The sequence below is a fragment of the Orbilia oligospora genome, assembly GCF_000225545.1.
Source record: "Orbilia oligospora ATCC 24927 unplaced genomic scaffold scaffold00076, whole genome shotgun sequence".
NCBI classification, from domain to species: domain Eukaryota; kingdom Fungi; phylum Ascomycota; class Orbiliomycetes; order Orbiliales; family Orbiliaceae; genus Orbilia; species Orbilia oligospora.
Window position 1 is genome coordinate 1,883,611 of NW_011645633.1, and position 27,801 is coordinate 1,911,411.

The window sequence follows — 27,801 nt, forward strand, 5'->3', positions numbered from 1 at the left end:
CTTCCAATTGCTTACCGACTTCCTAATGATGATATGATACGGTATGATACGGTATGATATGAGCGATCCTACAGAAAATTTTGCTGTAGATATGACCATGGCCAGCGGAGAAAGCCTGAATGCTGCTGCATAGTTGGCTGCCGATATATGCACCGTTCGCCTGTCCATTCATTCATATCATTTCTCCACCCTCCATCTTCCCGTCCCTTCCCTCGCTCTCTCTCACTCTCTCACTCAATTTCAGCATGAACTTCTAGACTCTCCTTCTCTCCTCTTCTTCTTCTTTTTAAATTGCTTTCTATCTCACCTGATTTCTATTTCTTATTTTATTTTATTTTATTTTATTTTTTCTATTTTCTGTATTCCTTTTTTTCATGTAACCCTTCCCTTCTTGTACTTCTTCTTCCCCCCCCTCCCATAAGACCCCATTCTGTCCTGCTCATCTCCTCAGCAACTTGTTCTTTATTAGGCGGATTCCTTTCCCCATAGGTTTAGCTGGTTTAGCTGGTCTGGTTCAGGTCGAGGTTATATTTTAAATCGTATCATACCAGACCATTCCATATCCATACCACATGGGCGGGTTTCACTCGGGCAATTAATATCATATCATCCATCTTCTCTCCCTCTCCGAATCTCTCCCTCTGCTACCCGTCCCGTTATCGAAGTTACTTACATTAACATTACATTACATTTCCACCTTCCTTTTCTTTCTCCCTCGCCAACTTATCGCCCGACAGCTGGCATCTATTTTTTTTCCTCGCTAAAACCCAAATCAACTTCCAATCAATTCTTGGTTCTGGGGCATCCCGGCTGCTCTTCCCAGCTGGTGCAGGTTGTTTGTGTCGTGCGCTCGTTCGCAACGCAAAATATACCACAGTATGGCTGCCGACGCTTCGAATTCGCTATAACAGCCCAAACCCTTCGGCTTCAAGTCGCAAGACTGTAGTTCCCTTAATCCCCCTTCTTTCCTTCTATCTTCTCACTCGTCTTCGAATTGTCCTCAATCTGGAGACTTCAATATGGTCGAACGAAAACTTTTAGCCTCGCCTTACCGGTCGCCCGGCCCGGCATCGCTCCGTAGCAAATCCTCCATTGGTCGCCAGGGAATCTACTCTCCCATGCGAACTCCGTCTCCTCATCCACCACATCCTCACCATAGAAACATCTCAGACTCCTTTCGTCGACCTTCCACTCCAATTAGGCCGCCACTCTATCGCCATGACCAGCATATTCCCTATACATTTCTTCCAGATACGCCAGAGGATACCCCTCCCAGTAGACCGGGAAGCAGTGGATATGGATCGCACCTGGCAACAACACCACCTCTCAGAGCGGTTCGTTCGCCTTCGCCATTATTGTTCTCTTCTCCTGCTACACCGGCATCTACTCCTGGTCCCCATGCTTCTCGTAAGGATAGAAGGACAACAGTCAGAGTAGCTCATATTTCAGAGTGCTATTGTACACAATTCAAACATCAAATCGTTACTCGTGAACCACAAATCTCTGGTCTTCATCCTGGCCAGCCATTGCTTCAATGGGCGAAACGACCGATACAAAAACATGTCGCTGTGAGCTGGACAAAAGTACAAATCAACGAAATCGACGGGACAGCTATATCTTACACATGGGGTGACTTTGATAGAGAAAACTTGATCATTGGCCATTGGGAAGAGGATCCGACGAGAGCTGTTGCAATGAACTTGGGAACCGAGTGGGACGTTGAGGATTTAATAGATCGTTTGGTTGAGATTTCGGCGGTGAAAGGGAATCTATGGATGGATCAACTCTGTGCTCCACAACGAGAGGACTATGCTAAGGAGATCTTACCAAAGATACCCGATATTTTCCGATCGATGGAAGTCGTGGTGTTGATGCCTGGTGCTAGGTGTACGTGCCTGGAAAAAGTGGTGGACAAGTTGAAGGGTGGTGCGAAGGCTGGTGATGTGGTGGAGAAGTGGCTGGGGACGAAGTGTCATAACAAAGCTGGTCTGTCGTCCTATACCAACCGTATGTGGGCACGACAGGAGTTTCGTTATGCACAAAACTTGAGATTGGTTTGGAATCGCAAGACGCCGGCTCAGTGTTTTCAGTATGAAGATTTAATTTCAGGCAAGGCGGATATCTCTGCTATCAGTGGATATGCGACCGCTCTCTTCATGCAAAAATTACACGAAGGGTTCGATCTAGGAGACAAGAACGGACACTGGTTGATTCGCGATGCCACCGACAAGTTTGCACGAGACTTACGGAAGGAATGCGACACTCTCAAACAAGACAAGAAGGACCTGCCCGTCTTTTTTCGAATGCTATTGGGGATGCCGCTCGAACGAGTCAAGGATGCCGATGAGAATCCGATGTTCGAGCTCACCCACAGCCTCAGGACCTTCTGTCGAAATCTACGTGGGCTGGCCTACGGAACCCACATGGCTACTAATCCAAAGGATTTGGTTTTTTCGGTCTGGGTTGATCTCCCCGGGTACAAAATGCCCGAGGAGACAAAATTTTACAACGCCTCGGAATTACTGGGTGACGCTGTTAACAAGCTGGAAGAAAAGCACCACGTTACTCTCAGCACTCACGCGCCAGCTGGCCTGTTTAAGGAATCACCAGGTGGCTGCTGGAGACCTGAGACCTTTCTTGCGAATAAACAGATCAAAGAGGTCCGCGACCTCTACAGTACACTTTCCGAAGCGGATTCACCATTATACATGCGAGACGGCAGAGTTCCACTACAAATTACCGCCCCAAACGCCATCGGTCGACGCTCGTTCATTTACCGCGATCTATACAAAGACCGCTCGCTCGAAAAAGTCGGACCCGTGATGAGCAAAGTTGTTAAAAACTTCGATGCGATATCGCAAATCCGCCTAGGCGCTCTATGGCACCAATACCAGGAACGACTAGCCGCGATCCTCGAACCCCGAAAGATTTCACACAAAAAGACTAACAATAAACTCAACGGCGACTATCCTACCGAAAACTTCGTTGAGTTTATGGCCGAATACTATTTTTTCGACAATCTTTGCAATCAAAACTTTGACGAGGGTACGCAGTTACCTTGGGAAACACTCCAGGAGGTCGATCATTACAACGTCATCTACAAACTTACTTGCTATCTCTTGGGCCTTGATCACGAGTTTTGCAAAAAGAAGGGGTTGGAGTTGATCATTGCACCTGAAGAGCCAGCGATTATCGGTCTCACTAACAGAGTTACCGTGCCATCGTGGCTCAGCAGGTTCGACCAAGAGACTTTAACAATCTCGACGTCTGTGAATCGACAGCGTGTGAAGGAGCTACCTATGTGTATGCTCGAGTTGAAGAAGAATGGACAAGCTTCAGAAGCAAAAAGTGGAGAACCGGAATACGTAGTTACAGGAAGTTGGGTTTCCTGTCAAGAGGTAGGGGAAAAAGATTTGGGAGGAATAGCGATACCCAGGGATGTTCATTCGGTGCAAATGGATGGTTTGAGAACAGATGGATGGTTGATTTAAGCACTTCATGTTTTTCCTTTGTTAAAACCCGCGACAATTTGCATCCCCCCAAAAAAATGGATTACGAAAACTTGAGCGCCTTTTTGTTTGTTTTCTGAAAGATTATATCTCATGTTTTTGCTTTGAAGTTTTCTTTTTTCATTTTTTTTTTTATAACGAAAGACCGAAATTGCTTGTTTCTGTTTGATTTTTGTTAACATGTTAAGTTGAAGGAATTTCGGGGTTATATCGGTAAAAGATCTTATGATGCATAATGCATGATCACGGTATGATGGTATTCATGGAATGGCTTTGGGCGTTATTACGGAGTTTTTTTTTTGAGGGGTACATAAGTTTTATTCCCACCCCCTCCTTTTTCGATTCTTTTTTATTTTTTTGCTCGATATAACGAATCTTCTTACTTGAACATATGCATCGAAGGAAAACAAAAAAGAGACAGGTCTAAAGGAAAAGAGAAAAAAAGAGAAAGAGAAAAAATATCGAAGGAAACAAAAAAAGGGCACCCTGCAGGATATACCAAAGAGTTTGAAGATATACCCGCAAAATGTATCATAGCCCGCCCCCACCGATATATAACGAAAGCATCACCACCACCACACTGCCTTCTTTCTTGTCATCATATTTTTTTATATCTTTTTTTTACTAACGAAGAAAGTATATGATCACTTCCCTTTTTTTGAGACATATTATATATATTAGTATTTTTATTTTAATTTAATGAACAATAATGGAAGATAATTCAGAATTACTCGATTGATGTTTGAAAGTTTTTATGATGTCGCATTTTTGAATAATTAATAATGAAATGAAAAAAATTTCGTACGCAGATACTGCACGTGTCTTAGCGTAAGTGGCCATGGGGGGGTGCATGCATGGTGGAGTGCGATTGCGATCGCACATGATTGAAATGATTGAAATGATTATACAATTCGATTTCGTGGCTTCAATGGCTATTGATCGGTATATACCGCTGTGCGGTGGGTGGGCTGGTTAAATTCCTTTGCGCATGTATGTATATATGCATATCGATATGGACTAACTGGCATGCATGAGAAGGATTTTCGAGCCACGTGCGGTCGTGTCCGACGTTTTGCCACGAGTGAAATTTCTTTCTTTCTCTCTTTCATTCTTTTTTTTTGTAAAGGGGATTGGGTATGTGGTATAGATGTCCTTTACTTACTTACCAGCATGTTCCTTCAGAGCTTTGGAAAACATATGCTGGCCCCTTCTTAATGTTTGATTCCAAGTTTCCGGATTTATGATATCTGTGGAAGGTGCACCGGTGCAGCTGGCCAGCTGGGGATTAGGTGTATCTATCTATTATTCCTGACAGTGTCAAACGATTCCACCGGTACTGTGATGCATGTCAAGGCATCTATGCATCTTCATGTAGAACAATCATATATATCGATCCGGAACCATTTTATATCAGTCTCGAGTGAGAGTAGCTTAGATGATTTTTCAAGCATATAGTATTATAGTCACGAGACTTTAACTGCAGAACTTAAGATATGTCAATGAAGTTCAGAATATAGCTTAACCGCAGAATATATTAAGGCGTACACGAGAAAAGAGGAAGTAAGGGAAAGGAACATGACAGGACCCTGCATAACCTGCAGCCTGGTGCCTAGATAACTCTACATTCCTCAAAACAATACATCTTGGCCTATGTTTTCTTCCAACGTAGGATGTGAAGATATCAAATTTAATGCTCTAGAAGTGGAGCGCTTGTAGATCAAATAGCTTCCGTGATTGTATGGCTAAGCCGTTGGAGTTATAGTTAATGAGTTTACGTCATTTGATGAAGAGTGAGTTTGTGAGTGTAGCCTTATACTTGCATAACTGATTTTAAATATTTTGAGGGTTTGGGGACTCGCGACAACTGTGGTATATCGTCTTGAGATATCCAGACATGTGCTTGGAAACTATACCAAACCGAAATATTAAATTCTATATTCGGGGATCCTTTTAAATTGAATGTACGTATGTAAAATCACATTCAAAATAACTATGTCCATTATATATATATACCGGTTTCGAGTGATCGGATTCTATTCTCAGTAATTATAAATTTACATTCTTGACGCTCTCGATCGGCTTCGATGATGAAATATGTGAGATATTTCAGAGCCTCCGATAGTTGAAAATCATATGAACCAAATCTCTTGAGGAGATAGGATTCTGGTTTGATGTCAGGGGGTTTAGTTCGTCCTGGGAAATGTGAGATTGTCTCGTCGCCATGTGAGAGCCGAATATCAATATCCAATACCGGTGCATACATGGACCCTGTAGCGTCAACTATGATGAGGAGTATACCCTCATGCTTACCGATTTGTTCCATACTTTTGCCTTTACACTTTACTATAAGGAAGTTCGTGGGATTCCACCGCTTCCGAATTTAAAGTTGTTGAATGGAAAGTGGAAGTTTCCATGCAATTCGACAACAGATTCGAGATGTGTGAGCGACAAAGGAGGGTTTACGGATATTGTGTTCGAAAAGGGGAAGAAATATCGACTGCGGTTGATTAATGTGAGTACGACATATATGCAAACGTTTTGGATTGATATCGATGGTCATAATTTCACGGTTGCGGCAGCCGACCTTGTGCCCATTGAGCTGTATAGAACGGATGTGATTAATATTGCAATCGGTGAGTGGTTCCTGCCTTAAGTTGGGAGATTGTTTATCACCTTGTTGCATTATTGAGGTATAGATGGATATACTTACAAGACCTTAATCTCAGGCCAAAGGTATGATGTCATAGTCGAAGCGAACGCAGACACATTCGAGCAGACAGACTTCTGGATTAACATGAAAACCTGCTTGATTCCTCCCGGTGTTCTACCTGTTGAATGTTCAACAGAAGATGCAAGGACAGTTATTGTCCGATATGACTCTAGATCGACAAAGAACCCTTCGACCCATTTCGAACTGTAGGAACCAAAAGTTATGTCGAGATGAGCCAAAGCAACTTATCAAACCGATCCTCAAGAAGAGCGTCCCTCCTCCGCCTTTGGGTATACTCGACGGATTCTTTGTGAGTTGGGATCCTTTCTCCAATGAGTTGAAGACTCCCCAGAGTGGGACAGAATGGAGATGGAACATGGCAAACTCGACTTTCTTTGTTGATTGGTGAGTTCTTAAGTTCCGATAGAGCGTGCAAAATGTACCTTCAAGGGCGTATTTAAATGTAGGCAACTGATGATCCTCTGGTAACTAGGGCGGAGCCAACATACTCTTATCTCGGTCTCGAGGGTGCTAAAATGCCATTCCCGCATTTGTATCAGCCGATATACTTGAACAAGGAGAATAAATGGGCATATTTCATCATCAGTGCGAATTTCACACGAACAGGAAAGACGCCTCTCCGGCTGGATCATCCGATTCATTTGCATGGGCACGATTTTTTTGTACTAGCGCAAGTCATAAATGAGCAAGTTGACAAAAATGTGCCCGTGACGTATGATTTGGGTAATCCTATGAGGAGGGATACTACGGTCTTACCTGGTGGTGGGTTCTTGGTCATTGCATTTGAGACAAGAAATCCGGGTGTAAGTCAGCTAAATACTCGCGACTATTTTTTTTTTTTTTTTTTTGAGTCCTATAACTAATATGTTTATGACTTTGAAGGCCTGGCTCACTGTCATCTGGCGTTTCATTCGAGCAATGGATTCGCATTACAGTTTATTGAACGTTGGAGTGAAATTCTTGAGTGACTTAACGGTAGAGAGGCAAGGCAGTATCGTCGACAGTGTGAGAAGTGGAGGGAAGATTGGAAAACAAACCCAGCAAGGACTGGTATTAGGGACTCTGGAGCATAAAATATGCACCCCTTGGTTACAGCAAGGATTCCTTTCTATATACTGGGCCTGGTAAGATTCACGGGAGGGTAACCCCTTTTTGTCCTCTTCTTTCGCTGCTATCATATTATATATCATTATGAGAGCATGCTGGGCTCCATAGGAAGCAAAATAGTTTGGAGATTCAAGTGAAGTTTGGCCGCGGACCTAATGGTATTTCATACACATATCTATCCACATAAAGGTTGCATTTCTCGCAATATTTAGAGCTAGAGGCTTAGTATAAAAGAATCGATTTCGGTATATTTTTAAGATCATAAATCCCTCTCCCTCAATTCCGTAACCTGAGACCTCGACGTCGGGACATAGAGATATGATAATTTAAAGCTCTCCCAATCCTCACTCCATTGCAGTGTAATATATCTGCCATCCAACGCAATACCCCCATCACCTTCTACATCGTCATTAAATCGTAGGAAGTTTCTCTCCTGACGACTAATTTTCTCCTGCCGGGTTTCACCATCCACAGGGGGTTCGATGTCCATTCTTTCCTGATTTGTCGTACCCAAGTTACCTGCTTGCGACTGTGCCTCGACTTCTTGGTCCATATTTTCTAACTCCGACGGGTCAATGTCGAAGTCGCTGTAGTCTTCGTCATCTTTCTCTTCTTCTGGGATCGCCTGGACATTCTGTGGTAGTTGCATAGTCGACGATCTAACATTCTGGGATTCCCGTTGGTTTACCCTTGACATTCTCAGAGCACCTTCTTCATCTTGCTGGTATACCGCGTTTTTACAATCCGTTCCCGTATAAAACTCGACTTTTGTAACAGAAGCTCCGGGTATAGAAATCCAATATAGATTTTTAGTAGGATCGTAAACCTTTTGGATCTTATACATTGCAAGAAATCCTGGTGGGGTATTGTCTGGTATGAACTGAGCCGTATCAAAGTAGCCGAAGGGGACGGGGTGGCATTTGTTAAGAGATTCGATATCAGGAACGGCTTCACTGGTTAACCAGTTTATCCCTTGGTTTTTGGTCGGATTGGTGCGAAGGAAGGCTAAGGAGAAGCAAGTTATGAAGGTCGGCGACAATGTCAGTATTAAGGCAAGTGAGAAATGCATGGTAACGGTTCCTGTTCCTGATATCGGTGTTCCCTTGCGTGGTGTTCAGGTACCATGGTAGATCATGGTTTTGGACTCGTGGTACCTGAGCATGAGGAATAATTTGAGCATGATCGAGATCATTACCTCTCATACCCCCTAGTCTCGTATCCACCGCGCGCACCCCCCATAGCTACGACTGCGGACATTCTATTCAACACATTGAAATATGGAAATGTGTGTTGTATGTGGTATTTTGACACGACCGTCCTCCATGCAAGGACCTGGATCTCGCAATCTGGACACCACGTCCTGTCGGCTTCTGGGATTCCCGGCCTTAGTTCTCGTATCCTCGGCACTTTGTTTCCAGGACTAAAATCTCAGCCCAATTGATACCCGCAGCCGCAATGTCTTTATTTTATGGTATCTATACAGCCCTGTGGCAGCTTGTCACATCAGAGGGGTTTCCTCCAAAGCCAGGGTTTGAGGAGAAGGATGTTCCTGATTTGTCTGGAAAGGTGGGTACAGCTAGGCGTTTCTAACGAGCAAACATCTTTCGCTGGGCGCGAAGTCGATATCTGTACATCAGTTGACTAAGGCATTGATGATTTGGGTTTTAGGTGTATCTGATTACTGGCGCAACTGGTGGTATAGGGTTTGAGCTTGCGAAGGTTAGTAATTCTTCCATTCTCTCTGTCAGGGTCGTTTTCGTCGTTCTTGTCTGTTTGATTTCAATTGTATAGCAATCATCAATAAATACTACCTGTTTGCCGATTTTATGCACAACAGTCTTAAATTAAGACGCCTTGAAGGTTGAATATTAACATTTATGTCTTGGAAAAACAATAGATCTTATACTCCAAGAACGCAAAAGTATACATCGCCGGAAGGTCTGAAGAAAACGGGACCGCTGCAGTTAATAAGATCAAGGAAGAATATCCAAAATCCGATGGAGGAATTGAGTTTCTTCAGCTAGACCTTAGTGATCTTACAACTCTCAAACCTGCAGCCGACAAGCTTCTTTCACAGGAAAGAAGATTGGACGCAGTAGTCCACAATGCGGGTGTAATGGCGACTCCAATGAGCTGGAGAAGTGCACAGGTGATCAATCAAGCAAAAATAACATCTTACTTTTCACAGGTATCTAAAACTTAACTCTTTTTTTTGGTCATAGGGATGGGAACTCCACTTTGGAACAAATGTTCTCGGACCGTTTGTTCTCCAACGACACCTCCAGAACCTCCTTGTCGAAACTGTAAAATTCGCACCAAAAGATTCCGTGAGGGTTCTCTTCCTATCTTCGATATGTGCGCATGTTGCTCCGGCTGGTGGGATCAATTACGAAAACATTGAGAACAAGGGCATCCCGCCATTGTCATATATTCCTGGGGCCGATACATATTTCAAGTATGCCCAGAGCAAATGTGCGAATACTATTTTAGCGAAGGGATATGCCGAGAAATATAAAGATACGGGTATTATCGCGGTAGTAAGTCACCTATGGGATTCAATTCTCGCCTATTCGACCTCTCCATAGATCTCTGTAAGCTGACAGCCACTATAGTCGCCCAATCCTGGGAATTTAAAAACGGATCTAATGAGGCATAGTCTTCCTTTGAAGCTTTTTGGCGTATGTTCCCCTCCTACTCACCAGCTGACGAAGGTTAGCACCGCTAAGAATTTACACAGTGGATGTTCTTATATCCGGCACGCTATGGTGGTTTAACTGAACTATACGCAACACTCTCTCCAGAAATCGATCAATCCAAAAATGGCTCTGTCATCATTCCATGGGGTCGAGTAGGTCCGATGCGGTCGGATATCGTTGAAAATTGTAATAGTGGAGGTGCTCTTAAATTTTGGAATTGGCTAGAGGAACATACGGAAGGGTTTTGAGCTGGCAGACGAGTTACTTTCTGGGCATACCGTATTTTGACGTAACTAGCTCGCGTGGACGTCATAACGAATTAAAACCCAGCGTCGATATTGTGTGAAGATTTCACATATTAAAATGACCTTAGTGATTAGAGCTTCCGGATCGAGGGCCCATTTAGCAGAGTTAGCTTCTCGAGCTTGATCTGATCGACAAGCCAAGGGCTTCGAATTGATACTTTGCCATCCGTTTCATTCCGTATAACCATCCGAAACAAAGAAAGATAATCTATCAAAACCAATTATATTATATTAACACCATGGTCCAAGCTTGAAGCAATTGCCGGTTCCCGACGTCGTAAAGCACTCCACATGGAGTGGAACCACGCACCCCTTCGTATTCGCCAAAATAACTTCGGCAGGTTCGGGTAATAAGCCCGCCTAAACCTTCCTTGGCCTCAAAGCTCATGGTCAAGTTTTTTAGCCTCTTGGAACGAAAATTCGCCCAACATTGTTATCATGGACTGATCATGACAGATGCATTGCAGGTGGACAGGCATTGTTACCTTGGTTTTGGAGGATGTTTAAACGGCTAAATGTAAATTTTCTTGGAGGGGAAAAATCGTTAAATGATAATTCTCTCATGGTTCTTAATATTATAATATTATAATATTATAATATCGTTTTTCGGATGAAATAAGGGGGTATGAAATGAAAGGGTTTTGGGTAGGATATAATATTCATAAGATAAGTAAGTAAGTACAACGTGAGCCTAACTATCTAGCCCCTGCAAAGGGATTATGACTCGACTCACGATGAAGAGAAGAAAGAAAGAGGCTAATTACCAAAAAAAAAATAAAGAAAAATATCTACACTCAAAAATTCATAAAAAAAAACATTAATTTAGAGAAAGGTACCAATCCAAATATGTGGTATAAATAATATATCATGATGACTTTGACATGCAGTCGGTCGTCATTAGGTAATTGTAGAACCATGTATCAACGAATGCGCATAGACGTGATACTAGCCGGTCCGTAACACCTTAAAAAAAGTCGACCAAATACTTAAATTGAGTAAGCTCTTTATACAGCAGCTAGCTTTGCATCATTTCGTAAACCGAATGATACTGTTTACGCTTTGCACGCATACTTAGGATCTATAGAAGAGAAAATCGTTTCATGTCAGTTGTCAGGTTACAATTCGGGGCTTTTATTGGTGGCACATACCGCAGTAAGCTGGGCAAGCACAACCTCTCCTATTGCAAGAGATCGTGCAGTCATTGTGGCAGCCGCATGGGATACCAGTGGTTGTAGGAATTGGGGCGATGTTTTTCTTGGTGAGTAAAGTCGCTGGGCAAGCGTATTTAGGGTCTAGAAGTCAAAATTAAAGGAATTAGTTATAATGTTCCTAAAGGTTGAGAAAGTAATTCAAAATAGCGAAATGTAAGGGTATGACGAGGTCGAAGAAGTAGAAAAGCTGAGGGTATACGAAGATACACACCGCAGTTTCTGGGACATCCGCATGGCTCCTCCTTGCAGTTTACAATACAGTCGTTCAGGCAGCCACAGGTAAATGTTGGCTTAACACTTGTGGTTGTTTTTGTTGGCTTGGTTGTGGGACAGATATATTTTGGGTCTTTTGAACACACACACACAACCTCACAATAATGGTTTCAAAAGTTTTGCTATTAGCCTGAGAAGTTTCAGGGTGCACAGCGTACAGGAATAGGTGGAGTTTGGGCAGAAGGAAATTTTGGCGTAGAAGATATCTTGGACTTACCGCAGTATTGTGGGCAGATACAGTTTTCACCGGGTGGGCAGTTGACAATGCAGTCGTTTGTGCATCCGCAGGTCGGCTTTGGGGGAGCGGCGGTGGTCTTGGTCGTCCTGATGCTAAGGGCTGCGGCGACGTTACATTCGTACTTAGGATCTAAACGGATAATATCAGTCTAAATGCCCTTTCTAAATTTAATATGAATAGTTCTGGAGTTAAGTACCGCAATATTGTGGGCAGATGCAGGTTGGGCATGCGATCTTGCAGGCGTTTGTGCATCCACAAATGAAAGTTGGCCTTGGGGTTAGAGTCGGCCTGGTTGGAGTAGTGGTTGTCGATGTCGGGCAGAAGTACTTAGGATCTAATATGAGAAAGGTATATTAGCTTCTATAAACGAACATTATGGCGAAAGCTACAAAAGTGTAAAGCTATTACCGCAGAAGTCGGCGCATCTGCATAGTCTAAGATCGGGACAGCCAACGAGGCAGTCATTCAGACAAGGGCCACAGGTTTCTGTGATTCTAATGGGAGTCTGCGTAGTGGTAGGAGCATACGAGACAGGAGTAGGAGGGCATTCGTATTTGGGGTCTACATGATTGAAAGCAAAGTATTATATTAAGCAATTGCAACAGTTGTATTAGTATTCATTAAAATAGTATATAAACTTACCACAGTACTCTGGGCAGAGCATGCCTGGCTTGTTAGCAAGCTTGCATGCATTGGTGCAACCGCATACAAAGGGTGGTGAAGCATCCTGAGGCTCTGGAAGAGCGACAGCGCTAGCAAGAGCCAGCGAGGCAAAGGCCGCAACGAAGAATTTAAGCTGCATGTTTACTGAGGTTTGTGGTATTTGTGCGTGTGTAACCGTTCTGCAAATCTGAGGTAAAGAAGCTGTACACGGTGTAGAAGATATATACCGATATGCTCCAATTATATGCTGCTCGTCAACTGCCTTTGATTAAATGAACCTGCTGGAGGGAGAACTAGAAAATTAAATTGGGATTCTAGGTCTATTAAATAGATCCGTCTCTGCAGATTCAGTTATCTGGAACCGCAAGCCACTCTCATACATCCGCTTCCCTTTAATCCATGAAATGACATCTCCCGTCGGCTGCCAAGTAGCTAAAAGACACCCTTGAACTCGGCCACTAACGTTACTGATTTAATATGTTACATAGATTTTCAGGCTATGGCTTCTTGTCCTACGTCTGTTGCATATGTTGGCTTCTCTTTTTCAAGGGGTAAAAAGAGCGATGTTCGGCATGCAGCTGACGGCCCCTGGCAGAGAAAAGTCCTATGAGAGGTTGCATATGCACATATCGTTCAAGAAAGAGATGAAAAAAGAAAGAAACAAAGAGGTACTACTGCGGCTCAATAGGTGAAAATCGGTGTTGATTGTTTATTGGAGGGGTTGCAGTCAGGGAAAGCCCAATGCAGGGTAGCCTATAATTGCATCCATAACTAGCAACGAGCTGTAGGCTAGGCGAAATTTGCGGGGGATCCGAATATAATGGGTTAGCAGAGTATGGCCCGTAGGGCTGGTTCCGCCTGAGAAGTTTAGAGAGTTCTTTTGGGTGGAAATATTACGGTGTCTGTAGCTGAGGTATTTTTCTAGGGAGCCTGGTTGAAGCTTCCATAATGCTTGCAGAAGAACATGCTGAAATGGTCGCTTTTCGGCCCTGGCGACAGGATTACTCTTTGGCCCGTGTATACAAGTTCTTCAGGTACCTATAACAAATTCCGGCCTGTCATAACAAATCTTGCCTGTCTGACCCAAACATGCAGCTGAAATTTCGAGAATTGACATCCTCTGTATACTACGCTGCAGGTTGGAAAAAGCTGGGGTTGGAGGAAAATGGACAGTCCGGTGCGGGCTAACACACCACAGCAGCGAGCTACAGAATCGATTTAGCCAAGCGGATAATCAGTTCCAGCTAGGACACGGACCGGGAGTTCCTGCGCCGGATGGGAAATTGGTTAGAACCGAAGATTAACTTGAAATTGGAGGAAAGATTTTCTCACTGGAACTATGTCAGCTTACGTGGTTAATTATTGGGGTGGTTTAAGCCAATCGATTCTAATCAATTGTGATATCTCCTCAGCGAGGACTCAGCTCAGCTCCGCGAGGTGACGGACTCGACAACGAAGTTGGTGTGTGGTATTCTGTCTCGACACTGCCGCAACGCACTCGTGGTTGCAACGTCGGTGTTCGTTCTGCATATGACATCTGCATGGGATCGGCCCGGTTATGATACTAGGAAATAAAATATTTTTTTTAAAGAAAAATAAAATAAAATAAAGTAAAAAGAAACCAAATACGGCCAAGAATACTTATGTGGTCTGCTAGTGTGGAAACACATCCGGCTTAGGTGCGGTGGTAACGTTATAGATAGGTTAAACGGACTATTAACATTATCCTTACGAATACTAGGCACGGCAGACGTCAACATTAATTTCCTAGGTGCCGGGTTACTACTCACTCTCTCTTTAAAATTTTTTTCAAATATGCATCTGACCCTAGGACCCGAGGTAAAAGTCCTGAGGTCTGACCGGATCTTTCGGTATGAAAAACGATTGGATGGCTCATACCGAAGTCTGCGACAGTTTAGAAATATGTCCCTTCATGGTTATGTTAGGCAACCGGTAAGCAGATACGGATTCGAGATGCTAAGGGTGCCCATTTAGTCGTATTGCCTATATATTGTGTAGTGAGCAAAGATATATTATGGCACCTGATCAGTATTGATTCAAATCTCAACCTCAGCTCCGGATTATTACGGCTACACCTGACTAAGATTTCAAAAAGTAGTCAACAGCTCCAGACCCTACATGGTTACACAAAGGAAGCGAACGCCTCACTATAATTTCTGATCATCTTCCAAACGGTTGAAGCTTAGTAAAGCCCCGGGTCGTTCGGTAGGAAGGCTTATGCGTATAGAGCAATATTTCCCGAAGAGGCGTATGCATGTCATTTCTTAATCCTAACATCAGTATCATTATTCCATCAAAAAGGCCTAGTATCAGGTCCGCCGTGTCATTGTGTCTTGCATTGAGAGTGCGTTGCACAGTGTGTGACAATGTTACGTATTCCAGCGAAGGAACAAGTACAAAATTGGCTCTGGGGCGACATTTCAGTATATTTTGGGAGCTCAGAAAAATTAAGGAAATATCGTATGGGATGACAAGCTGCCAGGCAGACTTTGACAACTAGTGCCGAACTTTTAGCATAGCTAGCCGTTCTCTTGTTGGATTTTTTTTTGTGTTCCCAGCTGCGACGGTTGATGTTGGGCATGTTGACAGGCGTAACCCATGCAGTTTCCGATGGGGCGAAAAAATCAAGATGCCAGCCACGTATATAAGGACCAATGATTATAAACAAAGATCGGGGCTTGATTAGATAGAGGGGCTTTACAATGAGCGCTGTTTTCGGTGTGTATATTAGAAATCTGGGCTTCCCATATGTCACCGTTGATTGTTCGAAATATTAACTTTGTTGAAGCTTAGTTCATCCCTTCCTAGCTTTACGTCGGCTAGCCGAGTTTTGGTTATTCAACCTCCTGGCGGACCTAGCAGCAGCAATCCAACAAAGTCATGACACCACAGTCTGCTCATTTTTTTCTTCTCTTTTCGGCTGTTGACTTCCAAGGGCTATGCACCCCTACTACGGAGTATACTTGAAACAAATGGCTTTCCTTCTAAACCAGGATACAGATAGACGACTAGTTGACATTACCCAATTCCGTCGCAAACGGTGCGCTGAAATTGTGACAGAGATCAAGCTTTTGTTTGTGTTATCTCCTGAGGCCAAGGACCCGCGTGGTACTCATGACATGTAGGGATATCTTCGAATCCTTTGGACTCGACAATCGACTCTTTGATTCTGGAACCTCCTGTGTCTTCAGCATGTAGCATCGAAGTCGTTAGACATGGAGTTCGAATTTTATTTCCTATTTCCTCCCGTGTAGGGATTTCTAGCGAAATAAAAATCGGCCGAGCCTGTCAATGTGACGGACGGAAAAGAAGAGGCGAGACGAGAGACCGGTGGCGGTTCGAGACGGTGGGGAGTTTCGCTAGATATTCCTTGGAAGGGATATAGGGCCCACTTCTATTGCATTTGTCGCTGCCGCTTTGTCCTGCAATCCCATGTCGCTTTTCGCCTCTAAGTCTCCAAGAAACGCGTATGCGACAGGGAACATCGAGCAGCGACGAATAGAAGCGACATATTCAAGGCATGATATCAAGAACAATGATATCCTAACTGCGAGGAAGTGGAGTCGTTGAGCTCAGAGTTTTCAAGAGCGGGTGAGTTGTTCGAACCTGCAGGAGAGTCTTAACATGGCGTCGCCGCGCGGGCGGTTCAACTACAGCGATGTAGCAGGTAGCCTCGATGGCAATATTTCTTTCCTTGAAAACAGACGGTTTAGAGGTTTCCCGCCAGCCGAAAGATGAACTAGCTACCCCCTCTACTAGACGTATTCCAACAGCTGCAACGTTGTACAAGGTTCTCTATTCGACACATGCTTGAAGCTCCGGGGACTTGGATTCGATCCATGGATGGATTCCTTGTCGATTGATGTAGTGTGAGATGGTTGAAGTTCGTTTTTAGATTTTTTGATGATTTTGCTAGGGCAAAAGACGCGGACGGATGAAGCGGCAAGAACCAGTCCGGACGTGGGATCCTGGAGCTGCGGAAGCCGTCTATAAATTGGTCCTTTATAATCAGATTCCTTGCTTCCATCTTACCTCTTCCTACCCACGTCCACCCTCGAATCTAGATTACCCGCTTCTCACCTTGAGTAACTTTGGGACGTTACCTTTAGGACCACGATGGCTTCGGTTTCGAGATTGATAAGATTCGCTGTTATCATCACCCTTCTAGGACCCTTCGTTTCTCTTATCTCGGCTTCGCCGACATATGGCAACGTCCCCTCGCCGAAGTACCCCTTTGCTTCACCGAAATGTCGTCATCCTTTGATAAGGAAAGATTGGTAATAATCTTGAATTCATCCGTTCGCAATGTCGGCATGAGGTTGATTGTCTTCCTCATCTAGGAGAGCTCTGTCGGCCTCTGAGAAGAAGGCATACATCGCAGCAGTCCAATGTCTAGGAAATAAGAGGAAGGCCAAATCGATATCCGGTATCCCAGGTCTTCAAACCCGATACGATGACTTCCAAGGCGTCCATTCGGTCCAAACACCTAACATCCACTGGGTCGTAAGTACCTCCCTACCCTTGAAGCTATCATCTATCTTCTTTCACCCTAACCAGAGCACAATTAGGGCCACTTTATGCTCTGGCACCGCTACTATATTGCCATCTATGAAAAGACCCTCCGAGAGGTTTGCGGCTACCGTGGTGCTCAACCGTACTGGAATTGGACCATTGACATCAACAGTGGCAAGGATATGTCACAATGGCCCATCTTCAACAACAATACAGGTTTCGGTGGCAATGGCGTCTACATCGACGGTGAAAATCCATTCGGAATCCCCGAACGAAGCGGTGGAGGCTGTGTCCCACGAGGTCCCTTCGCTTGGCCGAAGTGGAGTGTCAACTTAGGTCCCGGTTCTAGTCTAGATTATAACCCCAGATGTCTAGCACGCGACTTTTCACGGCCTATGATGAGGTGGGCGACACAGGAACTGGTTAACTGGGTACTAGATGTGAAGAAGTATTCGGATTTTGCATATCGATTGGAGAACGTACCGGTTTTCACTGTTCCGAACGTTCATGGTGCCGGGCATTTTGGGGTTGGGGGTGCTTTAGGAGCTCTTGGTGATGTTTATGCCAGTCCTGGTGGTATGTAGTTCTCCCATCTCCATTATATGCGTAGATTCCCTATGGGGTATGATAGGCGTCAGGTAACTCCCCAGCTGACCGCCCATCTCGCCAGACCCAATCTTCTTCCTTCACCACACAACAATGGACCGTATGCTCTGGACATGGCAGAAGAGAAAACTACCCGCCAGACTTTACGATGTTGGCGGACCTATTATTCCCTTCGACTATACGGGGCCGAATATTACACTTGGTTTTAAGGTCGGGTTGGGCAAGTTGGCTCCGAATGTAACGCTGGCACAAATCATGAACTTGCAGGGGGACATCCTTTGCTATGACTACCAGTGAAGGATATATATGCATGTCGTAACGAGAAGAAAGACGCTCATGATTTACAGAACGAAGGGCTTTCTGGCCATCTGAAGGGCATTTATCATGTTACAAAAGAACAAAAACTGAGACCGCCGCTCGACAGCCGTCAACAGCCTGTGTATATTAACCTTTCGCTACCACGTGGTATTTTTGATCACAAAAAGCGTTGTGTGAGAGGCCTAATAAATGTCGAAAATCCAGATCTGATAATCGATAATATAATGCAGTCTATCAGAACGAAAAGAAATCATGGCACAAATAGTCTGTTACGATGGAAATAAATAAAAATGTGATATTGGATAAAACCAGTCCTCGTCACATTCTTGCGAGGTTGCCCAACCGCAATCGTCATTGACTGTTTCGAAACCGAAGTCTGAACTTATGATACGAAGCGCAGAGTCATGGCGCCCGCAACACCGACAGGCACATTCGGTGGGAATCCAGCCGGGGATAGGTCTTCCAGACACCCGTTATTCCTATCTATCACTTTCGTTCTCCTTGGAATAGCTACTATTTTTGTGATATTGCGGTAAGTGATCAATTTCCTCAGCCCACTACCCAAAGATCCTTCTTAAAGCAAACTATCCGCGTAGCTGCGGTGAAGGATCGGTCTTAACTGCACCATGATTGCTGTTTTCCAAGATAGCTAATAGCTAGGACACCATCTCTAGGTTGTACTGTCGTTACTTTCTCATCCACAGAGTTGGGGCGGACGACTGGCTTATAACGATCGGAATTGCAGCAGAATGGGCACTCGCTGTCATGAATTACTTTCAAATCAAGTATGGTACCGGACGACATATTACTACAGTCGTAAGTTCTAAACATTTTATCCATAATCCGAGACTCTTGACGTCTCGCCCTTGCTTGCTTGCCCTTTTAATATAACAAACCGCGCATGCGACAAACCAACAAAGCCTTGTCGGACCCCCCTCGAGCTCTACTACTCCAATATATAGCAAATCCTCAAAAAATACAAAGTCTCAAAGAAAGAAAATAATAGTTTCTCGGCTTTTGACTAAATTTGCTTTCTATACTCTTTTTGAATTAATACATCTAGACTATCGACGGATTAATCCCCACACTCCGCTATTGGTTCGCCTACCAAATCCTTTACCCGCTAGTCCTACTCTTCATCAAACTCTCTATATTGGCGTTTTACATCAAAATCTCGCCTCAAAAGTGGTACCGGATCACCGTTTACGTCGTCGGTACATTTGTCATAGCTTGGTCTATTACATTTATTTTTGCTTATGTAAGTTATTTATTCTCTTCCCCCCCCTTCATATTTCCCCTTGAAGGTTGGATGAAATAGAGAGGGATTGTCCGATCACGTGGACTAAAGAATGTGAAATCCCAGATATTTGAGTGTCCGAACCCTTCGACAGCGTGGTCGCTGGATTTCCCACGCGGATGCGTGAATTTACCAGCGTTATATTATAGTACCGCATCGATCAACATTGCTTCGGACTTGATTATCCTCCTCTTACCTATTCCCGTGCTACAACGACTTCAAATTAACAAGCAGAGAAGGTGTATGTTCAACTCCTAGCACCCTCTGAACACGGACCTGATATTTTATTTATGCTTTAAAAAACAATAATGATATATTAACCTGGCTAATCAATATTTGAATATAGTGGCCTTAATTGCGATTTTTTCTGTGGGCGTGGTGGCTGTCGCAGGTTCTGTGGCAAGGCTGTGGTCGCTCTGGAAGTACCAGCATACAGTTGACGTTTCGTACGATGCGATTTTCATCCTACTGTTTTCGCATATCGAGATAAACCTAGCAATAATGTGTGCTTGTGCGCCGGCACTCAAGCCGTTGTTCAAGAGTTTTGCGACGCCGTTCAGTAGTAAAGTTGGGGGTAGTGGTGCTAAGTCGTCGGCTTTAGCGTCTAGTGGTGGCGGTGGAGGAGCAGGAACTGCAAATGCGAGGCCGGCTGTGGGTTCGAGGGTAGGGAGTGGTAGCGGGACAGTGAACCCATCGATTGCGAGGAATCGGGCAAAGTTTGAGATGACAGATCCGTCGAAACGGGAGAGTCCGGAAAGTCGGGTGGTTAAGATCACCGGTGGGACGCCGTATTATACACCTCCCCTTGAAATGGCGAGGCCAAAGGGACGAAGACCGACTTTTGAGAATGACGTCGAAGAAGAGGAAGGATACAACGAAGTGGAATATGACGAAGGGATAGAGGAAGAGGGAGAAAACGATAAGGACGAAGAGGACGGTGGTATTACAAGACGGCCCCCGCCAGCGAAATACCGGCAAGGATCTGTCCCAAACTTCCAGCTGGATGGCAGCTTTGGTTTCACACAAGAGCAATCACCACTGAATATGCGGCATGCGAATACAATCAATACTACGACTACGGTCCCGAGTAATACTGCTAATAATAGGCCGGGACAGTTTAGCAAACTGGCGGGAGAGTACACTGTGACCTGCAGCTCTACGCACAGTCTTGCTAAGAGCGGTGCGGATGTTGCACCTGACCAGCAGTACTTTGGATTCGTGTACCGGCCAAGTATTTGGAGGAGGCAAAGTGTCGTTAGTAGGATTAGTGGACGTGCAAAGAGTGCTATTGGGTTTGGAGACGACGAGGATCCGGAGGACGAGGAAAGTCCGGATGGGAGGAGGTCAAGCGAGCGAGGGGTCAAAATTGAGCACGAGGTTAGGATCGATTATGAATTGATGACAGAGGAGGAGAAGGAACGGTGGGAAAGGAAGCGGTCAGTTTTGGATGCGGTGGATAGTCTGTGGTGATTCTCAATACTCTTATCACTCTCGGATGGTACCTACTCTTTTCCTTATTCTTTTTAAAAGCATGCATTTGATATGGGGTTAGGCTGGGAAAGTTAATTTATAATGGGATGGGCTGGTCCCGGCGTCGTCGATTCTGGTGGATGAGTTATAATTATGCATTGGCCGGTGTTTTTTTTCTTTCTTCCTTTGTTCGAGCAGAATCTTTTTTTAATGAATGTATCGTTTCCCTTTGTTAACTCAAGTATGATTTCATTCTCTAGCGAGGGACCCGTTGGGGTCTTACTGTTGGGGGTTGTATTGCATGGATATCATTTATCCCCGTTCATCCCTTAAGCCTCGCGACATTATAACCACTTAGTTACCTTAATATAAGACCAAATTCTTATAAGTAAACGTTTAAAAAAATAATACTAGAACTAAAAATCCCGATATGTGCATACTCATAGAGAGGCATATCACTAGAGCTGAAGATTTTATAGGAGCCCGGTACGATTGCCTAGGTTAATACAGATCTCGAGATTTCTCGAAATCTATCTAGACTTTCAACCATGCTATACCTATCAATACCTAGGTATAAACTCGATATTCTAGAACAGACGACATGTCCGAGAGCTGGAATATGCATCTAGAGACTGCAAAACCTATAAATTCCAACCCGAAAACGTTTCTAACTACTACCTTTCGAGGGGCCATGAGCAATTCTACCTTCCTAACTCGAAGCCAGTGCATTTTTTTATCGGCCTAGATACATACTCCTCTATCGACACTAACTTAACAAAGGAAACGCTCCAGGGAACTCTATATATACTATTTTAATACTAAGAACAACATATATCTAAAACTAAATACGTGAAGTTAAACTTCGAACAGAATCATGCCAGCGACGAGGAAGTCACGAAAAACAAGTAGCAGAGTCGATATTCTGGCAAAGGATTTGCGAAACCTGAGTACCACCGACACCACCACCACCACCACCACCACCAGCAGTATCGAGACGGCAAAGACAGAAAATTCAACTCCTGATCTAAAGCCGAGTGAGACTAGAATCATAGCTACTCGCGCTGCAGTTAAAACAGGGAAACAAGTGCTAGTTGAGACAACTAATACTGAAAACCTCCCTACACGACGACGACGACGCTGCAAGAAAACTGACAGCACTAAAAATGATATCAAATCTAAAGCAGTAGTATCTAAACCCACAGATACTAATGATTTACCAGATTCGAGAAAGTCACAAATATTAGCAAGTATTGAGGTAAAAGGTCCCGATGATTCTATCAAACCGCCAATGAATCCGAAGATCATTCCAGATACCTCGTCAAAAGCCCAAATCATCCCGCCGAGTACTCTCGTAACCGAAAAAACGCCTACAACGGTTAGAACATCTTTTTTACTAGTCTCGGATACTCATGATGTTCAGCCACAAAGCCCAGAGCGCAAAGAAGTGTTATTCCGGTATCCTTTTCCTAAAACCGATGTGTTCATTCATGCTGGTGATATGACACAAGATAGTAATTTATTTACCCTAAAAGCAGCGATATCATGGATCGAACTCATTCCTGCGGAGTTAAAGATCTTGATAGCGGGGAATCATGATACTACTTTGGACGTAGTTCGAGATCATGTGGACGATTCATCCGACTCAGACGATGGAGAAAACAAGCTAAATACGAAACAAGTAGAATGCCGAGAATATCTAACGAGTAAAGAAATAAAGGCAAAGGGGATTTTTTATCTTGAAAACGAAGTAGAAACGTTTAAACTAAAAAACGGGGCGATGTTAACGGTTTTTGGGTCTCCATATACACCACGCGGGCCGCGGCCACACCATAATGGGGCATTTAGGTACAACTCCGACATCGATTTTTGGGAAAAGCTCGAAGGTGTGGATGGTTTGAAGGCAGGGAAATTAGATGTGGCAGTGATACACGGTCCCGCTTATGAAATCCTCGACAGCACGTGGAAAGGAAAAAATGTGGGATGTAAATATTTGCGAAGCTTCCTGGAGAAAGTAAAGCCACTGATGAGTGTTTGCGGGCATATTCATGAAGCGGCAGGGGTGAAAACTTTGGAGTGGGACAGCAAGGAGGCAAAGGATGTGGAAACTCAAAGAGCGGACAAGGATGGGGCAGTTTTTACTGATGCAAGAGAGGTAGCAAAGAGTGTGGCCAGGGGTAAATCCACGGTGTTTGTAAATGCCTCGCTTGTTGGGGCGGGGAGTAGCAGCTATGCGGAGGCGGCACGGTGTCCTTATGTTGTAGAGTTGGATTTGCCGCTGGCGGCTGTGTAGAATCCGTTGGATATGAGACAACAGAGTAATCATAGTAGTTAACCAGTCGGACGAACTAACTTAGGAGAACATGATATACGAAGCTAAGAGATCTATGAAGATCTATTGATGATGTTGCCCTGGATAGCCTCGCTGAAGAGTTCGTCGCCCTTTCTGGCCCTTTCCTGGAATTCAGCCTTATGTTCTTCGAACCAAGCTTGGTCCTCAAAGGCCTAGACAGGTGAACATACAACCAAATTAGCAACATCCAACAGCTTTAACAAATGCAGTCACAAGCATATATGTAGCTCGTTACCAACGTTTCACATTGCATATGAACGAACGATCGGAATGGAAATAGACCCTCACCCGTGGCAAAATGGCACCAAACTTAACCCCAGTCAGCATAGTGTCGTTAATCCATAGAGCCGAAAGCTCCTTTTCGCCTACAGAACCAACAGTGTTATCCCAGCCCTCTTGTATCTCTTTAGCGACTTCTTTCATCAGGTGCTCGCCAGCCTCGCCACGCGGCCGAACCCAGCCGATCAGTTTGTTGTTAGGGCGGCGTAGGCCACCAATGTATTGGAAAGGGTTGGTGTTATGATAGAACTCGACATTAACAAACAGTCTGAGGGCTCCTGTCGCGGCGGTGTGAGCATCCGTGATGATCCGGGCAAGAGAGTCCTTCTGGGAAGGAGAGAGGTCGATAGAGTGGAAGACTTGGTAGAACGGCATTTTTATTTTTTATTTTTTTGTAGCAGTCTGCGACGTGTCCTGTCAATGCAATTCGAATAATTCTAGGATCCTTTAGAGTCCTTCTTCGAGTACTTGTACACTTGAGTACCTGTTCTACTCCGGTCAAGTTGGTGGCTGAGATCAGTCTAAAGATCTAGAAGCGGAAGCAGGAGCAGGAGCAGGAGCAGAAGACGGAGACAATTAATTTGACTAATTGTGCAGAGTCCGGTCTCGAAGGAGATACGCTGCAGGACTGTGGACTGTGTTGTTAAGCGGAGACTTTGTTGTATTTTGCAATGACGTTTCTCCAACTTAACCTTCAGTTTAATATTAATTTTTGAACTTTGAATTGACAGAAACTTCGATTCAATCGACCAATTCGGGTTGGGGTCCCAGAGATATTTCTTTTAAAATTGACAAAACTGTTCCGGCTGGGCCGAATCGTGCAGATGGTTCATCCGCTAGTGATATAGGGTCAATTTGCAATTGCGCTATCGATATACCAAGGCCGAATCCGTCCCAGTGCAGTGCGCGTGCGATACAACATCGAGTGGAGCAGTTGTAATGCAGAAGGAAGTTGAAAGCCTATACGAGTACACTCGGCTTGAGTCCGCGAATCTCGCCATGCCCTAGCGCCTGGAACCCGTGTGATAATTCTCACCAAGTAAGTCAAGTCAGTCAAGTCAGTTAAGTAAGTATATACGTTAATGCTAATGTTGTAGTAGAACTGTTGGAGTTGGCAACTACATCAAATTCATGCATATGCTTCACACGAACAGCTTCATTAGTATATCTATGATAACCTTCAAAACCACGAACATTATGAATTCACCCCGGTTTGGTTCTATTCAGTAAAAGAAGTTTCACCTGCTGGAAGAATCACAATTGCTGTCCCGCAGCTAGCCAGTTCCAGATTCGTCTTAGACTCGTTTCGAGCTCCTCCCGCAAAATGCAGTGAGAAAAGAGTCATTGGGCATAATCCACCCATAGCCATGTAACGGCTTCAAATTCCTGTCCCTGAACATCCCCAGTACCAGCTCTGATTAACAGTTAAAGTTATCACCAACATTCAATTCCAATCGCTGAATCAATTGCAATTCGATCGACTTGGATCGAATTAACAACGATTCAGTTGTAACGCTGCCGTTTTCGGGGTTTCAAGCGTTGCAATTCGGTTCCAACGTCACCCACGTTAGCTTGTTCCCACACAACTATTCTTCTCAATCCCAATCACAACGTTACAACCACAACCACTACCACTACCATCATCATCATAGGTGCCAACTTGTTCTCCTCCTCGTCGCGACCTTTCGTTCAGCCCCTAGAACATAAATACCCATCTTTATTTCCATTATCTCACTTATCACAATCGTAAGATAACCTTATTTCTCCCCTTTCAGTTCTTTAGCTTGCTAGTTGGTTGCAATTGCTCTGCTTGATCTTGTCGCGTACCAAAAAACCTTATCGATAGCTATCAGTTAACGCTTGCAATGCCTCAAATCCAGATCATGACCGGCACAGAGAAGTCAAAGCCCTTTACCGTCGCAGTTTTGTAAGTATTTTTTTTTTTTTTTTTTTTGCTTTCCCTCCATTCATTCGATTTGATTCGTATGGATTTATCTGCAGTCTGCAGTGATGTTTGGTTTATATATACCGTATACTGATGGTTACACAACAGCTGCGGCAGCAAGCCTGGAAAGAACCCTGCATACATAAATGCGGCTTCCGACCTCGCCCAAGTCTTTCACGAGCAAGGCTGGAACCTCGTCTACGGTGGTGGCACTAGTAAGCCTCCCTCCCTACCTTTCATCGGGTATATCCCCTTTTATAGCTTTGGTCAAATTCTAACATGTCCAATTTAGCTGGCATCATGGGTCAAGTTTCCAAGAGCTTAGTCTCTCTCTCCGGCCCTCATTCCGTTCACGGTATCATTCCTTCCCCTCTCTCTGCCAAAGAGCAGGAAAACCTGTCCGCTACCTCGGCTGAATCTCACCACTACGGTATCCACACTGTCGTCCCGGACATGCACACCCGAAAGCGCATGATGGCTCAAGAATCAGATGCCTTCATCGCCCTTCCCGGTGGATACGGTACAGCCGAAGAGCTCTTCGAGATTGTCACCTGGAATCAGCTCGGAATCCACGATTCGCCTATAATCTTACTCAATGTCGATGGATTTTGGGATGGGATTGTCGGGTGGATCAAGCAAGCCGTCGACGACGAGTTCGTTGTTGGTGATTGTGGTGGGATCATCAAGGTAGCGAACTCGGTCGAAGAGGTTCCTAAGTTGATCAAGGAGTATAAGCCGGCCAAGGGAAGGTTCAATTTGACTTGGGGCAAAGAGTAGACTCGTTCTTTTCTGATGACTCTGTTCTGTTCTATACACACTTAAACCTCTCCTTTTTCTATTTCTATATAAGCTCATGGGCTAGAGGTTAGCTCTAGACTTCAACTTCATGTTTGTTGCGCGAGCTAGATACCGGGCTTTTCATGTATACTATTCAGGCATCGTTTTGCACTCTAGACGGAGTTTATGGCGAGAATGAGGCTTTCTGTCTGTCTGTCTGTCTGTCATCCGTTCTTCTAGAATCCTGGTCCTAGTTATAAGGATAATACAGCTGGATTGTAACAATTTTCCCTGTCCCATTAAATAAAAAGACTGAATCCAATTCGTGAAAATGAAGAAACGCAAACTGCATATATACATCGTTCATTTCATATACATAATATACAAAACACCTAGCTTCCTGGGTATCTCAAACCACATGCGCATATACATCAACCCCGGCCTTTAAACTAAGCCCTACACTTCAATTGCTCTGCTTTAGCAATCTTGTTTAACCATAGACCCAATCTATAGCCTCCCTTTGCGATCTGTTGTCTAGCGATCATCTTGTTCCTTTCATAATACGCTCCGCTGATATCCTTGTTCTGAACTTCTTCAACACCGTTTGGTAGGACGTCAGAGCACACGATTTTGTTAGCATCTTGGGCCCAGGCCTTTGGACAACCAATGCCGCGCTTGATGGAGCCGCAAGAGGTCCAGTCTTTCTTAAGGTTGCTGTAGATGCCGGTTTCGAGGTCTTGGATGATGGAGTTCGCGAATGAAGCAGAAGTGGCAATTGTCGAGCCTCCGGCGAGTGTCTCTGGGACTAGTATCACCACACATATTAGCATCCTTTTCCATTTTTTTTTGCAGGACAAGAGGAGCATACTATTACGATCCCAAGCAGCGTGAAGGTTGGTCTTTACGCTCTCATTTCCCCAGAACACAGTGATTTCGTTTCCACCAACAGCGAGGTTCTCGGTGTGAAGTGGCTGTTGAACATCACCAATGAAGTGAATAACGAACTTGAGAGCATCGGCGCGTTCGGAGAAGCTCAAGTCATCGTTGAGGATTCTTTCGGTCTACCCCTCATTATAAGTTAACCAATAGCTCTTTAAATCATCATATATGTGAGGTATTAAATGTTCAAGCACATACATAATTGGCGATAGCAGTAACAATGCACCCTTCCGGCGGACAATCACGTTCCATCTTGATATTACATTTATGAGGAACTTGGTCGTGAGCGTCAATATAGTGAAATACTTGGGAAAAGGCGCCACCATCGGTGTAACGGTAGCTATCGGCCCATGAAGCGATATCAGGGAGCGAAGCGCCAGAAAGGAGGTGGGAGGTTAAGATCCTAGCAGCACCATCGAGGTAATGTTGGGCAATGTATGCGACTGTAGCATGACCCATTGGGCCCCAGGAGTAGACTCCTGTGGTTAGGAGGAGGGGAGCTAAGAATGTTGATGCCTTCATTTTTTTTGCTATTTACCGATACAAGTTGGGCG

General features: G+C 44.4%; 11 protein-coding genes across 11 annotated transcripts; 7 read left to right on the forward strand and 4 right to left on the reverse strand.

Annotated features, from left to right (window-relative positions):
* Positions 1 to 1,019: 1,019 nt before the first annotated feature.
* AOL_s00076g547 (uncharacterized protein) lies at positions 1,020 to 3,491 on the forward strand (the record flags this gene model as incomplete). The annotated part of the gene is made up of 1 exon (XM_011123099.1): positions 1,020 to 3,491. One exon carries the CDS (start codon positions 1,020 to 1,022, stop codon positions 3,489 to 3,491), a length of 2,472 nt encoding a protein of 823 aa, XP_011121401.1.
* Positions 3,492 to 6,358: 2,867 nt separating this feature from the next.
* Positions 6,359 to 7,368, forward strand: AOL_s00076g548 (uncharacterized protein; the record flags this gene model as incomplete). The annotated part of the gene is made up of 3 exons (XM_011123100.1): positions 6,359 to 6,624; positions 6,713 to 7,043; positions 7,123 to 7,368. The coding sequence occupies 3 exons, from the start codon at positions 6,359 to 6,361 to the stop codon at positions 7,366 to 7,368; spliced, it is 843 nt and encodes a 280-aa protein (XP_011121402.1).
* A 238-nt stretch (positions 7,369 to 7,606) lies between these two features.
* Positions 7,607 to 8,416, reverse strand: AOL_s00076g549 (uncharacterized protein; the record flags this gene model as incomplete). The annotated part of the gene is made up of 1 exon (XM_011123101.1): positions 7,607 to 8,416. One exon carries the CDS (start codon positions 8,414 to 8,416, stop codon positions 7,607 to 7,609), a length of 810 nt encoding a protein of 269 aa, XP_011121403.1.
* Positions 8,417 to 8,802: 386 nt separating this feature from the next.
* Positions 8,803 to 10,291, forward strand: AOL_s00076g550 (uncharacterized protein; the record flags this gene model as incomplete). Its single annotated transcript, XM_011123102.1, has 6 exons — positions 8,803 to 8,913; positions 9,016 to 9,066; positions 9,245 to 9,496; positions 9,570 to 9,884; positions 9,960 to 10,025; positions 10,085 to 10,291. The coding sequence occupies 6 exons, from the start codon at positions 8,803 to 8,805 to the stop codon at positions 10,289 to 10,291; spliced, it is 1,002 nt and encodes a 333-aa protein (XP_011121404.1).
* A 1,109-nt stretch (positions 10,292 to 11,400) lies between these two features.
* AOL_s00076g551 (uncharacterized protein) lies at positions 11,401 to 12,872 on the reverse strand (the record flags this gene model as incomplete). The annotated part of the gene is made up of 6 exons (XM_011123103.1): positions 11,401 to 11,426; positions 11,497 to 11,640; positions 12,050 to 12,199; positions 12,267 to 12,404; positions 12,479 to 12,631; positions 12,713 to 12,872. 6 exons carry the CDS (start codon positions 12,870 to 12,872, stop codon positions 11,401 to 11,403), a joined length of 771 nt encoding a protein of 256 aa, XP_011121405.1.
* A 3,998-nt stretch (positions 12,873 to 16,870) lies between these two features.
* AOL_s00076g552 (uncharacterized protein) lies at positions 16,871 to 18,169 on the forward strand (the record flags this gene model as incomplete). The annotated part of the gene is made up of 4 exons (XM_011123104.1): positions 16,871 to 17,031; positions 17,095 to 17,257; positions 17,323 to 17,842; positions 17,937 to 18,169. The coding sequence occupies 4 exons, from the start codon at positions 16,871 to 16,873 to the stop codon at positions 18,167 to 18,169; spliced, it is 1,077 nt and encodes a 358-aa protein (XP_011121406.1).
* Positions 18,170 to 18,594: 425 nt separating this feature from the next.
* AOL_s00076g553 (uncharacterized protein) lies at positions 18,595 to 20,957 on the forward strand (the record flags this gene model as incomplete). The annotated part of the gene is made up of 5 exons (XM_011123105.1): positions 18,595 to 18,722; positions 18,865 to 19,006; positions 19,254 to 19,448; positions 19,509 to 19,728; positions 19,834 to 20,957. The coding sequence occupies 5 exons, from the start codon at positions 18,595 to 18,597 to the stop codon at positions 20,955 to 20,957; spliced, it is 1,809 nt and encodes a 602-aa protein (XP_011121407.1).
* An 874-nt stretch (positions 20,958 to 21,831) lies between these two features.
* AOL_s00076g554 (uncharacterized protein) lies at positions 21,832 to 23,247 on the forward strand (the record flags this gene model as incomplete). The annotated part of the gene is made up of 1 exon (XM_011123106.1): positions 21,832 to 23,247. One exon carries the CDS (start codon positions 21,832 to 21,834, stop codon positions 23,245 to 23,247), a length of 1,416 nt encoding a protein of 471 aa, XP_011121408.1.
* Positions 23,248 to 23,339: 92 nt separating this feature from the next.
* On the reverse strand, positions 23,340 to 23,961 carry AOL_s00076g555 (uncharacterized protein; the record flags this gene model as incomplete). The annotated part of the gene is made up of 2 exons (XM_011123107.1): positions 23,340 to 23,459; positions 23,596 to 23,961. The coding sequence occupies 2 exons, from the start codon at positions 23,959 to 23,961 to the stop codon at positions 23,340 to 23,342; spliced, it is 486 nt and encodes a 161-aa protein (XP_011121409.1).
* Positions 23,962 to 25,451: 1,490 nt separating this feature from the next.
* AOL_s00076g556 (uncharacterized protein) lies at positions 25,452 to 26,308 on the forward strand (the record flags this gene model as incomplete). Its single annotated transcript, XM_011123108.1, has 3 exons — positions 25,452 to 25,513; positions 25,640 to 25,746; positions 25,824 to 26,308. 3 exons carry the CDS (start codon positions 25,452 to 25,454, stop codon positions 26,306 to 26,308), a joined length of 654 nt encoding a protein of 217 aa, XP_011121410.1.
* Positions 26,309 to 26,757: 449 nt separating this feature from the next.
* AOL_s00076g557 (uncharacterized protein) lies at positions 26,758 to 27,769 on the reverse strand (the record flags this gene model as incomplete). The annotated part of the gene is made up of 3 exons (XM_011123109.1): positions 26,758 to 27,113; positions 27,177 to 27,369; positions 27,446 to 27,769. 3 exons carry the CDS (start codon positions 27,767 to 27,769, stop codon positions 26,758 to 26,760), a joined length of 873 nt encoding a protein of 290 aa, XP_011121411.1.
* Positions 27,770 to 27,801: the final 32 nt, after the last annotated feature.